The sequence below is a fragment of the Oreochromis niloticus genome, linkage group LG17 (genome assembly GCF_001858045.2).
Source record: "Oreochromis niloticus isolate F11D_XX linkage group LG17, O_niloticus_UMD_NMBU, whole genome shotgun sequence".
In the NCBI taxonomy this organism is placed as follows: Eukaryota; Metazoa; Chordata; class Actinopteri; order Cichliformes; family Cichlidae; genus Oreochromis; species Oreochromis niloticus.
Genome location: NC_031981.2, coordinates 30128636 through 30146279, shown reverse-complemented (window position 1 = coordinate 30146279; position 17644 = coordinate 30128636). Strand labels below are relative to the sequence as shown.

General features: G+C 42.4%; 1 protein-coding gene across 1 annotated transcript; it reads left to right on the top strand.

Moving 5' to 3' along the window:
- The first annotated feature begins 4226 nt into the window (after nucleotides 1–4226).
- On the top strand, nucleotides 4227–15684 carry LOC100695963 (galactosylgalactosylxylosylprotein 3-beta-glucuronosyltransferase 1-like). The gene is made up of 6 exons (XM_005462101.4): nucleotides 4227–4322; nucleotides 4831–4973; nucleotides 10271–10695; nucleotides 11398–11694; nucleotides 15027–15129; nucleotides 15438–15684. Exons 2-5 carry the CDS (start codon nucleotides 4862–4864, stop codon nucleotides 15111–15113), a joined length of 921 nt encoding a protein of 306 aa, XP_005462158.1. The 5' UTR covers nucleotides 4227–4322; nucleotides 4831–4861; the 3' UTR covers nucleotides 15114–15129; nucleotides 15438–15684.
- Nucleotides 15685–17644: the final 1960 nt, after the last annotated feature.

Sequence of the window (17644 nt, the reverse complement as noted above, 5' to 3'; positions counted from 1 at the left end):
TGTCTTTATCCTCTCTTCCTTCTCTGACCCCAACTGGTCGTGGCAGATGGCTGCCCCTCCCTGAGCCTGGTTCTGCCGGAGGTTTCTTCCTGTTAAAAGGGAGTTTTTCCTTCCCACTGTCGCCAAAGTGCTTGCTCATAGGGGGTCATATGATTGTTGGGTTTTTCTCTGCATGTATTATTGTAGGGTCTACCTTACAAGGCAACTGTTGTTGTGATTTGGTGCTTTATAAATAAAATGGAATTGAATTGAAGGACTACAAACACTAAGAACTAATGAAAACCCAAAACTATGAACAACAATATTCAAAAAATGTTATTACAAGCGCTGAAAAACAAATACTTTTATCAACAATGTTCTCAGTGCATTTTTATGGGCGGTGAAATAAACACACCCAAAGGTTAATTAGAGCTAGAAAAACAAAGGAAGAGACAGGATCATATGACAACCTCAGCTGTGGAGCTTGTTGTTGGTGTCTCTGTGTGAAGAAACTGTAAGTTTGCTTTGTTTCCTTCTTTAACAGTTTGACTGTTTGTTTCTGTGATGTTTGCACCTGATGTTCAGCTCTTATTTCAGGACAGACCTTGATCACTCTTGTGTTTGCAGACATAATTATAGATTATTGATTCGCTGGAATCAAACAGTTTCATGAACATTCATTCATATGGCAGTTTCAGCTGCTGCTCACAAATCTGATAACATGGAGAAATTAGTTCCACAATGACGGGCACAGATGAGGAAGACGCTCATATCGGTGTGTTGACAGCGTCTGTCACGTGACCGTGTTTCTGTTTCAACTCAAACCGACAGGAGCGGCTTAGCTCCAGGGCAGGTGTGACAGGATGATGCTGCACAGCCTCATTGTTCAGGTGTAAGTCAGCCTATTTCTTGGATAACACCAGAGGCCTAATGACTAATTGGGCCCTTGGTCTGTGCTCATTAGTCAGTTAATTAATTGTGTCCAAGGCCTGGTGTGATGGTGTGTTCAGGCGTAAACCTCTTTTAACAGGATCACACAGTCACATTCAGAAGAACAGAACAGGCAGCAGTCTGATCCAGAGGAAGTGTTCAGTTGAATATTCCTCTGCTGAGAGCAGATAACTAAATCATCAGAAACTGATGGAACTGAGAGAGAATTTGAACTGAACATTTTACTTCACACAAAGTAAATCTGATGTATAAACTGAATCAAAGTGTAACACCTGATGTCCTTTAGTCTTCCTACAGAAGACTCAATACTGTATTATACAGCTCGGTTAAATAACGTGTGTTGAAACTGAAACTATGCTACATGGAGTTACTACAATAAAAACACAGCTGATTCTCATGAATGCTTTAATGAACAGCTTTTTGTGTCTGTGGGAATCATTTCATTCTGTAATGTGAAGAACTTTTTGTACATAAGAATTATGTTGTATCATTCAAGTCCAGGATATTAATTCTTTGTCATGAGATTTATTCTAAATGACACTTCTTCAGCTAAGAGTTAAGAGTCTAAGAGGAGAAACACACACAGACGCTGCAGCATTTACTTGTATACAAGGGCGATCACAGAACGCTCACACCAGAGTGGGGGCCCTGTGATGCGCACTCTGTTCTTGCACTTGTCTTTATTTATACACAAGAAAAATTAGTACATTTGACGTGAGCATGTGCGTATGTGATTGTGTGTGTGTGTGTGTGTGTGTGTGTGTGTGTGTATGTGCGAGGTCAGAACTGCTTGTTCGACTTCTTACTATTGCTGTGGGAAGATTCAGATACAAATATCAGAACACGTTTTATAAAGAACAATCAGTCCAAAACAATGAAGAGTACAATCAGTTCTAAGCTAGGAAATGATCATCATGCAGCATTCTATCACAAGCAAACTTATATCATTAAAAGCTTATACTGGCTACTCCGTACAATTTTCCCTTAACATTCTTAGAGGAAAAGGAAATCAAGGAAATCACGAGACACTCCATGGTACAATATCATCAAAAATACTTTACTGCCATATCAGGGCATGGTGCTGTCCAACTCCTCATACAGTGAGTCAGGTTATTGCATTAAAATGCTCCAAAACAAACCAGGTTGAAGCGTCCAATTTAGGGACTCAAATTATCCTCATGACAGTCTGACAGATGATTACATGCTAAAGCCTCCAGTACCACCGTCCCTATGTCAGTCATTAGCAGTTGATGGGAATAACAGCATTAGAAGTAACAGCGTTACTAACAGCGTTACTTTTTTCAGTAACGAGTAATCTAACGAATTACTATTTCCATCGTTACAACGCCGTTACCGTTACTAACAAGAAAATGCGGTGCGGTCAAATTACTATTTTTCAGGTCAATTGTGTTAATACAGTATGTCAAAATGAAAACATAACTGTAAATCCAGACACGTGAGGTTGTGCTGAAAAGAATGATACCAAACAAGGCAAATTAAATAGTTCTTAAAGGTGAAATGTAGAGGAAACATCAAAAGTAATTAAAAATGGCCAATTGTACCCTGGACCCCATGGTTAAACATTTTTTTAAAGTAACGCAATAGTTACTTTTCAAGTGATTAATTACTTTTAGAATCTTGTAACTCAGTTACTTTTTTGAAGAAGTAACTATAATTAATTACTTTTTCAAAGTAACTTGCCCAACACTGGTCATTAGCCACCCCTCTAATAATGGAAACTTTGAGTCTTGTTAAAATTTGAAGGGGCGATATTAAATAAAGGGTTTTTTTGTTTTTGTTTTTTTGTGAAAATGCCTACCACCCCCTCTTCTGCTTTCACATTAATCTTGGGTTTTTTTCTTTGCCTAGAAACAAGGTAGCTACCTGCTTACAAGGCAGAGGAAGATGTCTTTAATTATCCCTGTGTAACAAATACTTTTATATATATATATCATATTTAACATTCATTTAATACGATTTCTAGTTTTAATGAAGACTGAATTGGAAACTGAAATTAGAACTTCAGCTAAATTCAGAAGCTTAGCCTGCTACAGTCAGTATTTAGTAAATGCTATTCTGAGATTTCAGACTTTTTCCCTCTAATATCATTATTGTATTTTAAGCGGAGATGGGGAAAATAGTGCATATAACAACAATGTCTGGAACCGTAATTCAGGAGTTTATGAGTGGTCACATCTGCCATCCAATCCATCCATCCAACAGGAAGCTTGGGTCCCTGGTCAGATATGATGTAAACATGTTTTTTGTATTAGTTCTTGTTATTATTATTATTATTATTTTACTGACACCACTGTTTCAGTTGCAACTGATTCTTTCAAATAGATATGAGGCTGAACCAATGGTCTGGACTCAGAGGGAAAGGCACATTTGCAAAACAGTCATCCCACAGTCTGGTTACATTGCTCCCTACCATTTGGCCTGTGAATAGTTTCAGTACTGGGCATGAAGTCACCACCGTGTCTGCAGTGATAGCGCTGATGAGCTCACTGAGTTAGCAGAGGGCACAAGCTGTCAATGCATTACCTTCTCAAATGGGTTATGTCAGAGTGGTATTTTAGGATTGTCATTTGTACTTAGAAACATGTAATCATTTATGCTTAGAGATATGTAATCATGCATCTTGTTTGGTGATCTATGGTATGGCGGAATACACACTCTGTATCTGTTCAGTGTCAAGTCTTAGTTGATTGCAGCTAGGAGGACTTCTCCCAGGAGTCTCCTGGTGCCAGCTATCTGTGGAGTGGCATTCCTTTGCAGAAAGTAAAGTGTAGGTATTGTAAGTATAGGGGGCGATTGTGGCTCAAAGAGTTGGCAGTTTGTCTTGTAACCGGAAGGTTGCTGGTTCGAGCTCCAGCTCGGACAGTCTCGGTTGTTGTGTTCTTGGGCAAGACATTTCACCTACCGCCTACTGGTGATGGCCAGAGGGGCCGATGGCGCAATATGGCAGCCTCGCTTCTGTCAGTCTGCCCCAGGGCAGCTGTGGCTACAACTTGCCTTCACCAGTGTGTGAATGTGAGAGTGAATGAATAGTGGAATTGTAAAGCGCTTTGAGGGCCCCGAAAAGCACTATATAAATGCAATCTATTATTATTAATATTGTGAGGCCTGGCTGAGCAGGTTTCACAGGGTCATATTTTGACACCCACACACACACACACACACACACACAGGCATATACTGTGTTCACACCCACATGCCTGTTTAAGATGTCATGTGTTAATGAAACTATGCACATTCATGTAACCACAAAAAAGGGAGCGCTACGGGAAAGCTGGCTGAGACTTGGCCTCCCTCGCGCGAGATCACACAAAGAGCTCTGTCTGGTGTCTTGTTTGCTGCTGCAGTAGTTTGTCTCGTTTGTTCCAGCAAAGGTTTGTGCTAAGATAAACCTTACAGGTTTGACTCTTTTATTTGTTGGTTACTGCTTAAAATCAGACCCTATATTTTACTTTTAAATTCTGTGTAGATTATAGAGCAACCATGTTCTGTGTCACTTGAGTGGAAACTGTGAAAGCGTTATGCATTTGTGGCAAAACAGAATTCTAGATTGAACAACAGTAAGTAAGCTATTACTCGGTTAAGGTTTTGCTTCGTGGAGAGCCAGCCAGGTACACAAATACAAAGTTCTTGAATGTCTTAGATACTATTTAAAACACAGTCAAGAATAATTTATGTCCTGCAAGTGTGATTGCCCTTTTTTCAAATAACTGAGATTCATTTAAAAAATATATTAGCTTGCTCTGGTGAAGATTATAAGTCTAAGTTTGTGCAAATAAGCACAATGGCTTTTAATATTTGTTTTTTTCAGGTTCTCACTGTGACATTACTTGAAGAATGATAACACATGCTATTATCTTTTTAAAATGTTTTTCCCTCCAGGTAATACTGAGCCAAATAACCAATCCTAGAGATGCCGAAGATATACCATTTTCTTCCCATTGTGTCGATTGTGTTACTTTGGACCCTGCTCATCACTGTTTGGCACCAAAACACTTTTGCTCCACTTACGGCCAGCCAAAAGGGTACGCAGCACACTGCACTCCAATGACAATATCAAACTTGAACTGGGCCCTTGAATTTAACACCGTACTTCAGGTTTAGACAGCAGGCTGTTGACATAGAGACACTCGAAAGCCATGATCATCAGCATCATTGGAACTGAAAAGCACTTGTCTTGTCACTTTCAACCTTATCTGTGTTTCTGTTTCAACTCAAACCGATAGGAGCGGCTTAGCTCCAGCGCAGGTGTGACCGGATGATGCTGCACAGCCTCATTATTCAGGTGTGAGTCAGCCTATTTCTTGGATAATCAAATTCTGTCTTTCACTAGCTGGGCCCACGTCCTCATTTTAGGATTGACAGCGTTTTAGTAGGTAAAGGTGAATGCTTGGACATGAATTGAGCTGTGGCTTGGGGAAGGCCTCGAAGGGGACTAGCGACAGCTCCCAGGCCTAGCAGATCCCCAAAGAAGGCATCCCCTAGAAGCAGTAATTACTGTGTGATACGAAGGTCGAAGACGTCAGCGGAATAGTTTGATTTTCGATTCTACTTATTTATACAACGACTACGACCTATATGGATGACCACCGCACTGCCTTTATCAACCAAGTTGCGGCTCCTGAAGACCATCGTTATACCGATGGCACTGTATGCAGCGGAGACTTCAACTGCAAAGATCAACCGCCATCTTGATGTCTTCCAACAACGTTGTCTTCGACGGCTGCTCAAGATCACATATCGGGATGCATTACCAATGAGGAAATATATCGCCGTGCGGGAGTAGAGCCGCTCCATGTCCAAGTTACGAAACGTCGGTTCAGATTTGCCGGTCACATCCTTCAGCTACCGGACCCGAGACCTGCCCGTGTCGCGGTTCTGTGGAACCCGAAAAATGGAAAGAGATGGCGAGGAAGACCCAAAATAACATGGAGGACTTTCCTTGAAGATTTACGTTCAGTCGAACTGTCATTGGATGAAGCAACAACTGCCGCGATAGACCGAGTTCGATGGCGTTCTCTTGTCGCCCGATACGCCGATCGGCGCGGGAGGATCTAAGTCTAAGTTATTAATACAGCACCGTGCCACAGTGACAGACCTTGAGACCCTGCAATGATGTCTAGAGGAAAACCCAACAATCATATGACCCCCTATGAGCAAGCACTTTGGCGACAGTGGGAAGGAAAAACTCCCTTTTAACAGGAAGAAACCTCCGGCAGAACCAGGCTCAGAGAGGGGCAACCATCTGCCACGACCGGTTGGGGAGAGAGAAGGAGAAGAGGACAAAGACGAGCGCAACGGAGAGCGAACGCCGCTCCGTGGTGTGGAGTGGATGAACTTGGACGATTCGGAAGGAATGGCAGAAGAAGAGATCAAAGGAAGTTGCAAACAATGGAAATCTTAATGGATGAATGAGGGGAACCTAGCGACGTGGATCGACTTTGATCTGAAGCTCTGACATTTGAGATTTGAGGTAGGGCTTGGTGGCTTGAAAAGCTTGTGAGCTTGTCTTTGAGTAGAAGATGAGAGGGGGTGCTTAGCTGGTTAATTACTTCGGATGAGGTAGCAATAACAACGGAGCTGATTTCTGAATTAACAGAAGTGACAGCAGCAGCTTGGGAAGAGTTGATGGATTGAAAGACTGATTAGAGGAAAATAATGTCTATAACCCCCAAAATCGTCAGAGAGCAGAGCGCGAGTCCACTGGACTTCGTGGGAGATGATAAGCCGTTCAGATGCAGTCAGAAACGATGAGTCGACTTAGAGAGCGGTCTTGAATGATTGTGTCGAGGGTGGATGCACGTGAGAAGAGAAGGGACGCCGTGAAGAATTATGCGCAGGATGCAGTTTGGAAAGGAGTGATAGAGGACAGAACCTGGCATCTCAGTGCCACGAAGGTTCACCTTTGCTTGCAAAGGAAGGAAAAGATGGCAGCGAAACTGGCATCTCGGTGCATGCTGCTGCATTTGTGAGTGAGGGACAAAGAGAGAACCTGGCATCTCGGTGCCACGAGGTTTGCCTGTGCTTTGCAAAGGCAGGAAAAATGGCAGTGAATGTGGCATCTCGGTGCCGAGCACAGAAACTGGCAACTCTATATTACAAAGCGTGCTGCTGCGTTTGTGAATTAAGGATAAAAAAGAACCAGGCATCTTGGTGTCAAGCTTGATATTGTTAAGGGTGATGAGTTAGTGAACCCAGATGCGAACCTCTCGTTACAGTTGAACAGTGTCTTTTTTTTACAGTGAAGCCAATACACAGTTATCCACAGTGCAAGTCTCTTCAGTGCTCCTCTCCCTGTCTCCCCTCATGTGTCCACAAAACTCCCGGGAATCAGTGAAGTCTCCCCTTCCTTCTCTCTGTCTCGTTCGCAAGCCTGGGAAAAGGCAAAACAGACACGATTAGCCTCCCTCCACTATTGAACACTTTCTTTATACTCACTGAGCTCGAGTCACTACCAGACTTGGTGCAATACTCCAGCGCTGTCTGTCACTCAGCCACACCATTAAATAGCTCTGCCAACGAAGGGGGATGATTGGCAGCAGCTGGCGAGGAATCAGTCGCAGGTGGGACAGCTCAGAGCAGAAAAAACACTTCCGGGTCAGAGGTCTCCCGTTGCTACATGACCGCGTAACAATCGCAGCGGAGCCAGAGAGAAAAACAGAGCGAAAGAGGAGGACAAACAAACACTCATAGGTTGACGGTCGGGGCACCGTCTGACCTTGACAGATATAGCATTCGTAAAGAGAGACAGTGGAAGAGAACCTGGCATCGCGGTGCCAAAAGCATGCTGTTGCTTTTGCGAATGAGGGATAAAGAGAAGACCTGGCAACCGGTGCCGACGTTTGCTGCAGAGTTTAGCTGAGGAGGGAAGAGGCAGGGTGTTGGGTCTGTTCCCACAAACCCGCTAATTCTAGAGACTTATTCATCATGAAAGAAAAGAAGACAGTCAGCGATCAATCGATTACTTGCGCAAGGGAGGCCTCATCTGTGTCCAGCACGAAAATGACCCCAAATCCGGCCTCCTCTCGCTGCCTTTTATTGAGAACACAGTTCACACAAAACAATAGTACCTCCTCTCATAAACCCCCTTGGTTACAAAGACAAGGCACTGTATGCATATGTGTGTGTGTGTGTGTGTGTGTGTGTGTGTGTGTGTGACCTCCTGCTGGGCAGGAAGCTTACATCAAAAGGACCTTCACAAGGATGTCTGTAATAAAAGACTACAGCCCCTTACCTTGAGAATCTAGGGAGGGGGACAGTGGAATTCCTTTTATCACAGAAAGGAATTTCACTTTCTGTGAATTCCATAATGACAACATTTAAGCATAAAAATGACAACATTTAACAATTCACTCTAACACAGGGAACCTTGCAACTTGGTGGCGAAGCATGCTGCATTTGCTATGGAGGGAAGGAATAATGGCAACTCTGAGCCCCCCCCTTTTTTTTTCTTCTTAACTATGCTGAAAAACTGGCAACCAAATGGTCAATAAGCTTGCGAATGAAGGAAAAAGGAACCTGGAAACTCTGTGCCAAGGTTTGCTGCAGAAATTTGCGAAGATGGATGAGTGGCTGCGAACCTGACAACTCGGTGCCAACGTTTGTTGCACAGTTTAGCATATGAGAGGTTGGGAACCTGGCAACTCGGTGCTGACATTTGCTGCAGAATTTTGCGAAAGAGGGATGGGTGGCTGAGAACCTGGCAACTCTGTGCCGATGTTTGCTGCGGAATTTAGCAGAGGAGGAATGAGTGGCTGCGAAGCTGGCAAGTTGGTACCAACATTTGCTGCAGAGTTTAGCAGATGAGAGGCTGGAAACCTGGCAACTTTGTGCCAAGGTTTGCTGCAGAATTTGCAAAGGAGGGATGGGTGGCTGTGAACCTGGCAACTCGGTGCCGATGTTTGCTGCAGAGTTTAGCAGATGAGAGGTAGGGAACCTGGCAACTCGGTGCCAAAGCATACTGCATATCGCCCCTGATGGATGAACTTGCTCAAGCATTCATCCTTCATTCAAAGGAAGGATGGAAACACCATGAAGATGGAGAAGAATAGAGAGTATGGAGCTAGCGACAGATTCCCAGCTTGCTTTAAATAGTGTTAGTACGAAGGAGCAGGGAGCTGAGCTTCCCTCTGCTACCTGGTGCTGGCGGGTGGGTGGAGCTATGATGTACACTGTAGCTTTTGCTGTTGGATTTGTTTGGAAGCATGGGTTCGGCGGTGAAGTCCTTTGGCTTTTCGTCTAACTCGCCCGGCCTGTGACCCATTTCTGAGCAACATGAGAGGAGCTGTGAGTTCTGCTGGCGGGTGACCTCGCTGGTTTTTGCTGGAGTGGCGGGCGGCCAGAGTTTACTTCATCACTGAATTTAGCAGATCAGACGACTGGATGGATGGATGTAGCGTACCGTATGTCAGGTGGCGAGAAAAGGGTTAGGGGTTAGGGTAACCCTAATGATGTACTGCACTGACACAAGCTATAGACTTAGCACACAAACCTCAGTTTCTGCACTGATACCGAATGTAACACTTTAAGCTCCATTCCAATTTTAGGTCATGTTAATTAAAACATGTCCGGAAACCCGCACACGGTGTCATATGAAAGTGTTTCCATGAGAAACCTTCACTTTGCTGTTCTCTCTATCTAACATACAGTATGTGTATGTGCAGGTCATGGATGCAAAGAAGATACCAACACAATATGGACAAAAGCAACAGATTTTCAGTGAACAGGGCCTTGCAAATTTCATGATGGCTTGATACAAGAGTTTTCACCTAAGGCCCTTAATGAGAAATGGCAGAATCCAATGTTATGCCATTGCTGCTTGACTCAAAAGCCCACAAATCTGACTGTAATAGCACACATGTGGATGTGGATGTTTAGGTCAAACTCATTTTACATGATGGGCCACATAGAACCCACTGTGATCTCTAGTGTAAAAAAGTTTAGCTAAACCCTGAGATATTTTAACAGAAGAATAAGAGCAATTTGGACATTAAACCTTAGTTTTCTACAAGATCATTATCTTGTAGTAATGCTGCTGTGGTAAATGGAAAAAAATCTATTAGTACGACTCTTGGGACTTACATTGTAAGAAATAAATGTGTAAAATTACAGTCCAGCAGCTGTGTTATCCTCTCACTCTTTCACTTTTTGCACCCTGTCACCACCTAGTAAAAGAGATTTTTATCATTCCAGAGAGCTTTGCAGTCCGCCACCACCAGCTCTCAGGCACACTTTACCCCCATTGGGTTTAAGTCACCTGAGGCAAATATAGACCAAGCAGCTCAAAGTCACACTAATGCCTTACATCTCTTCTTATCCCCAGGCGGCCAAGCGACAGAATATGTGTACAAAGGGCCTCTGCCCTGGTCCAGTGTGTTGCCCACAATCTACATCATCACGCCCACATATAGCCGGCCCATGCAGAAGGCTGAGCTGACACGGCTAGCAAACACCTTCCTCCATGTCCGCAACCTGCACTGGATCTTGGTGGAAGATTCCCAGAGAAGAACACCTCTTGTCACACGACTCCTCCGAAAAACGCGGCTAAACTACACCCACCTCAATATAGAGACAGCCATGATCTATAAGCTGAAAAGTCCCATTCAGGGTCACAAACCAAGAGGCACTATGCAGCGGAATCTGGCCCTGCGGTGGTTGAGGGACAAGTTCAACACCAACAACAACCAGCCTGGAGTCGTCTACTTTGCTGACGATGATAACACATACAGCCTGGAGCTGTTTGAGGAGGTCAGTGTCTGAATAGTAATAAACAGTGGCGGAGCGGGGGGGGTGGCTTACTGGGCTTAAGCCCGGGGTCTTTTGGAGTGTAATTTTTTCATAGTTAGATGCCTGGCTGACAACTGTATAAAACAAAAAACTCTTTCAATGATGAGAATGTACACATCCTGGACAGGGAAGAACGCTGGTTTAAACGTGGAGTCAAGGAGGCCATTTATGTGAAAAGGGAAAGACCATATCTGAATCGAGGAGGGGGCCTAAGGGTACATCTTTCCCCATCTTACAATGCTGTGATTGCAGTCATTCCCCAACTCTCTGTGAATGGTACTCATGGCCATTGATCAGTGGCCTTTGATCAGTGGTTGTTGATCAGTGGTCATGAGAATTTGATTAAGGAACTGACCTCCCAGCCCATTGTTCCTTCAGTGGGATGGTTTCAGTCATTATGCAAATGTACTGTTTATAAGATTGGGGAAACCTGCAGTCAGCTGAGACTGAAGAAGTCACTTGGATGAGTGATGAAACGTTTCGCAGCTTTGCAGGCCACAGTAGCTTGGTCAATATTCTTTCAGAATGAACGGCAGCAGCTCTAAAAAGCCTCGGTCCATGGTCTACTGTAAAGCCAGCAGCTGATGATCAAACACTGCTTTGCTGTTATGTATGGTTTTTCAGTTGACTAATTCACTGTTCCCCCCTCTCTCCTGTCACTAGATGAGATCAACTCAGAAGGTTTCTGTTTGGCCTGTGGCCTTTGCGGGTGGCTCAAAGTACGAATCCCCAAAAGTCAATGTAGCCGGTAAGGTCTACGGGTGGAAGGTAGCGTTTGAACCCCATCGGCCTTTTGCCATCGACATGGCTGGCTTTGCCATCAACCTGAGGCTCATCCTCTCCAAGTCGCAGGCATATTTTAAGCTTTTCAAGGTGAAGCCAGGTTACCAGGAGAGTAGCTTCCTCCAGGAGCTTGTCCCACTCAACGACCTGGAGCCGAAAGCAGCCAATTGTACCAAGGTAATTTCCTTGTTTTTAGGGGTTAGTTTTTAACATGTTTACTGATGTTAAGCAGGATTTCAGGGATTTGCTTAACTGTGAGGATTTTAAATGGTAAATGGCCTGTATTTGTATAGCACTTTACTGATCCCTAAGGACCCCAAAACGCTTTACACATTCAGTCATCCACCCATTCACACACACATTCACACACTGGTGATGGCAAGCTACATTGTAGCCACAGCCTTCCTTCCTTCCTTCCGATTACAAGGCGAACTCCCAACTCTTGAGCCACGATCGCCCCCGGATTTTAAATCCTACAAGACAGAAAATCTTAAACACTACACTGCTTTGTTTTACAGGCTGGGAACCATGTGGCTGGAAATGTTGTGGAATAAAGAATGTAAAGGGCCACAAACATGCACAAACATGCACTTGATGTAAATATAACTTACTATAGCCTTGTAAAATAACGACACTAACACTAACCCGGCTAATACTCCTTTTTTTGTTCTAATGGGGACAGCATAATACAAAATATATTTGGTATCCAGTTTTCAAGGCTTTAAAGTATCAATTGTGACCATCAGGAAAGTGTCTACTGATATCATGTAGGCAGTGTTGGTCAAGTTACATGAAAAAAGTAATCAGTAGCTAATTACTGATTACCTCCCCCCAAAAGTAATCCCATTACTTTACTGGATTCCTTATTTTCAAAAGTAATTAGTTACTTAGTTAGTTACTTTTTAAAAAAATGATTTACAATCTGAACAGGTAATAAAACGATAGATCTTTCAGCCCAATTCTACTTTTTCTGCATAATCCATCATATAAATATAATCAAATGAAAAAGTCTCTTTTTGAAACTTGTTTTATTAGTTTTAATCTTTTAACTTTACGCATGAAGCAAACATTAAATTATATGTAACATTCTCTGACTGGAAGAAATTTGTTTAACATTTAAACCTATTTTTGGCATATTCCAGCATATAAAATAAAATACGTTTTTGTGTTTACACTCATTCATTGAAATACATGCATGTAAAACACAGCAGAAAATAAATAAAATCAAAGACTCAGTGGTCCTGTTGCTCTATTTTCACCTGTATAGCACGAGTGGGGTAGGCGGAGGTTTTCCCTGGTGCAGGTGTGCCGCAGCGGTCAGTGGATACGGCAATTTCTCTGTGAATTTCACATTCCCGTGGCAGCGTACCGTCGGTGCTTGCTCGGACATTTAGGGTTTTTTCACTGTAAAAAAAAAGTGTGTTACAGTAACGTGTTACAGTAACGTGTTACTTGTAACGCATTACTGCCCATCTCTGCATGTAGGTTGTGTTTTCTAGCTTTGTGTGGTGTTTTTTTTTTCTTCTTCTTTTATGTAACCATTGGTCAAATAGTCATGACCAAAAGTTTGTTTTCTTTTTTGTTTTTGGCACATTTCCAGTTCTAATGATTTTAATGGAAGCTTTTTTGTTTCCTTTTTAACACATTTCACTGACTTGTAACTCATTCAAGCATTAAAAAAGTCACCTAACTCAATAAATCACTGCATCTATTTCCAATTTTCCTTGCAAACTAAAAAGAAAGAAAATGGTTGGATAAGAATTCTGCACAGTATAATGTATCAAAGCAGTGGAAAAGTCACATTCCCAGGCTTCTATATATACAACTGGACTTATTTTTCACACAAAAGCAGTTGCCTACTGGCCATTATAAAGAATGGGGGGTTTTAGCATTTGAGTGTCTGCTTGACTTCTTTAGATTCAATGCAATCTTTTATATAGTGCCAAATCACAACAATAGTTACCTTGAGGCACTTTATATTGTAAGGTAACGACACATTATTATCTCACCATCAGACAAGCCCTATGAGCAAGCCCTTGGTGACAGTGGGGAGAAAAAAACTGCTTTTCTAGCAGAACCAGTCTCCACAAGGGGTGAAGGGAGGGAGGCCAGACACACTGTGGAAGAGAGACAGATTTTAATAACTGTTAATGATTAAATGCAAAGAGGTTAAACACATAGAGTGAAAAGAAGTGTATCATGGGAATAGAACCATTATGCCTGTGCATATCCCACCTTGACAAGTTTACATGATTTTAAGTGCTGAATCATCACTCTAAACAAATTTCACCAGTTATTTAGGCTAAGCAGAAAGAGTGGGAAAAATCCACACTATGTTTTCTTTTTTTTTTTGCTGCTGTTTCCTTCCAGACTTTGAGCTAAAGATAAGCTAAATGGCTCCTGGCTTTTTGATTTAGAATAAACTTAATTGACTGACCCCTCACCCCAGTCCCTCTCGCTGGGCTAAAAAAACAAAACAATACCCAGTCTTCTTTGAGAGTCAGAAGGTGAAGTATTTCTTGGGCCAATCTTAGAGGTTTCATCAAAAAACATGATCATTTTGTAATGGTCAGAGTATCAATAAGTTTATGGCTGTTGCAAAAAAGTTAGAAAGGGTAAATGGACTGATTCTTATATAGCGCTTTTCTACTCTCCCGGAGTACTCAAAGCGCTCTAAACAACATGCCTCATTCACCCAATCACTTCTAAACTCAAGTGCAACTAATAAGCATTCACACACATTCTCACTCCGATGAATGCATTGGAGGGCAATTTGGGGTTAGTATCTTGCCCAAGGATAGTTGACATGCAGACTGGAGGAGCCAGAATCAAACCACCAACCTTCCAATCAGTAGCTGATCTGCTCTACCACCTGAGCCACAGCCACCCTTCATTGACTATATTTCCCACGCTGCCCTCATGCTCTCTTGCACATCCACACATACACTTGCGTCAGTAGCTTGAGGCCAACAGCAGCAGCAACAACACAATTTTTTTCTGAGTACCGGCTCTACCATTCAAACAGACACACACAGATACAAATAGAGAGAATGAAACAAGAGAAAGGAAGGTCCAGTTTTATCTCCTGCTGTCCAAATGAAAAGAGACAATTCAGAGGAGAGCTGAGAGGACGGAGTCAGTGGAGAAGTAGGGACATTGGGGTGTCGCGCTGAAAACAGATGAGTGCAGGGACTGACTGAAGGGTGGGAGCAGAGGGTGAGGGGGAGACAAAAAAAAGATGGAAATCCCATTCCATCCATTAACCCATGGCAAAGAGAGAACTCTTTTACACGGGGAGGGCATCATCATAGTTGTAAAATAACACACTCCTGTGGTCTCCCCTGACTCCCTTTTAATGCAGAGTTCACACTCAAGTAGCTCTTTGCACATAGATGATGGGGAGTGGGGGGTGAAGTGGGAGTGACCGAGGAGCAGATTGAATGGGTGCATTAAGGGAGTGGTGTGTCACTAATGTTCCTCCTTGTTTATTTCTGGTTTTTTTTCACCAGATACTCGTTTGGCACACGAGAGCACAGCAACCCAACTTTAGAGATGAGGGAAAAAAGGGATTCACAGACCTCAGTATGGAGATCTGACTGCATTCCCGCTACAGTAAGTCTGTGCCTACAAAGGCAACGCTTGTTACTGAGCTTAACCTATTGTTCACCCGAACACTTTATTTACAAAAAAAAAAGGTGAAATCATGAGGTTAGCATCACCTGATCTGGCCTGGTTAGCCTACAATAAAGAACATTTGTCATTAATGTTTCCTGATTCACCATTCAGCCATTTTCAGTGCCCCTCTGTTAAAGTCCATTGGGTTGCGGTCCATTATTAATGAAATAAACAGATTTACTGAGATTATTAAATTGCGCCTTGGTGACCTTTTTCCTTACCCATCTTAAACCCCTCCATTGCAGGTGGCTGACCTCGGAGCTGAAAGGGAGAAAACAGTTTGATAAGTGCTCACATCTCAATAATGAGGAAAAAAAACAGGGGGGACAGTGTTGGCCCGCTGAGGACAGCCTAAGTAAAGAGACGGCACAATACGAGAAAAAAAAAAGAAAACGTGCTTTTAGAAATATCACCTCAAATTTAAAAGAATAAAAAAGCAAATAAAAGACAGAAGACAAATGGGGTCTTCATCTCCCCCGAGAAATTTCTCATTGTCATGGTTCTGGGTCCGTTGGACCCAGTATTTTGAGTTTATTATGTTTTGGTTTACTTTTGCATCATGGATTGTTCTTTATGTTTCTCTGGCACTTTGTGTTTCAGTTATCTTGGTGTTTTGGATTGTTTTCTCATTTTGTGGTGATGGTGATGATGATTATTGTTATTAGAGTTCCATGTTTCTGTTTATTGGTAGTTAGGATTTGTGTTCTGATGTTTTGTGTGGGTTTAGTTCCATGTGTCATTTTCTGTCTGTCTCTCAGTGTCAGGTCCGCGTCTTGGTGTAGTGTTCTTGTTTCCTGTTTTATTGTGAAGGTCTGCGTCTCATGTGAGTGTGTTCAGTTTTACCCCTGTCTCATCTTGTTGATTATTCCCAGCTGTGTTCCCCACCTGTGTGTAATCTCCCTGTGTTTCTCTGTGTGTATTTAAGTCACGCCTTCTGTGTTTGTAGTTGCTGGTCCGTCTGTGTATCCACCCTGTTTCATCCGTGTGTCCCCTGCCGTCATTATTATCGTCTTCCTTCTTTCATGTCCAGGTTCATGTTCTTGTTCATGCTCAGTAGTTTAGTTGTCCCAGTATAGTTTAGTTCTCCGTTTTGCCGTTTGCCTATCTTTACTTCATATTCAATAAATCACCCTCACACCTTTACGAGTGCCTGCGTTTGGATCCTCCTTTATTTCCCACACGGCTCATCTCACTCGCCGTGACACTCATTGATTTTAAACATTTTTAATGACCTTTTAACTTTTACTGACTGTGGAGATTCTGCCATTTTAATATTATTAGACCTCAGTCCTGCTTTTGTTACAGTAGATCACAGGATTCTTACCTCTCGACTGGAACAATTTGCCAGAATTAAAGGGATTGCTTTGAAATTGTTTAAATCCTACTCTCTAATCAAACTTTCTCTGTTAACTCAGACACATTATCCTCAAGGACCATATTTTTTGGGGGCAGTCCCATAGGGCTCTATCTTTGGCCCAGTCTTCTTTTCAATTACATGCTTCCTATGTTTTATGCTTCCAATTTAAAAAAAAAAAAAATCTCATTTCATTGCTACGCTGATGACTCTCAGATTTACCTTCCACTGAAACGAAAATTTTTGAATCCTCTGAAGGGACTGTTTAATTATCTGGAAGATGTCAAGGCATGGATGGCTTTAAACTTTCTCAGTGTAAATGAACAGAAACCTGAGGTCATTGTCTTTGGTCCCTGTGACCATTATGACTTTGGCCTTTTAGAAAACTATAAAAAATCATTTGCAAGAAATTTAGGAGTGATTTTTGACAGTAATTTAACATTTGATAAACAGGTAAATAATGTAATCAAGACCAGCTTCTTTCATCTTTGCCTCCTTGCAAAAGTTAAGCCCTTTCTCTGTTTCAGAGATTTTGAGAAACAGATCCATGCCTTCATCTCACCTCGCCAAGACTCCTGTAATAGCTTCCACTCTGGTGTTACCTATTCATTAGTTAGCCGACTGCAGCTAGTCCAAAACGCTGCAGCATGGCTCCTAACTGGCACGTGCTAGTGAAATTATATTTCTCCCACGCAAATAGCATCATTACATTGGCTGCCAGCTTTTGAATTGATTTTAAGATCTTAACACTTGTTTTTAAGACGATACATGGACTAGCTCCCTACATATCTTGCTGATCTTCTTCTCACCCAAAATCCTTGAGCGCTACGAACCAAATGCTCTTGGTTGTCCCAAGGTCCAGATTAAAACACAGAGGAGAGTATGAGTCTATTGTTCTTTCTATGATCCTTTTCCCTGTTAAACTTTATGCTATTTTTTGTATGTCTTCTCCCTTATGTGGGAATACACTATTATAACATTAGGGATTTAGCTGCATAGCCAATAGCAAAGTATTATTCAGATCAATTCAATTATATTTATATAGTGCCAAATCACAACAAAAGTCGCCTCAAGGCGCTTCATAATAATATTATATTT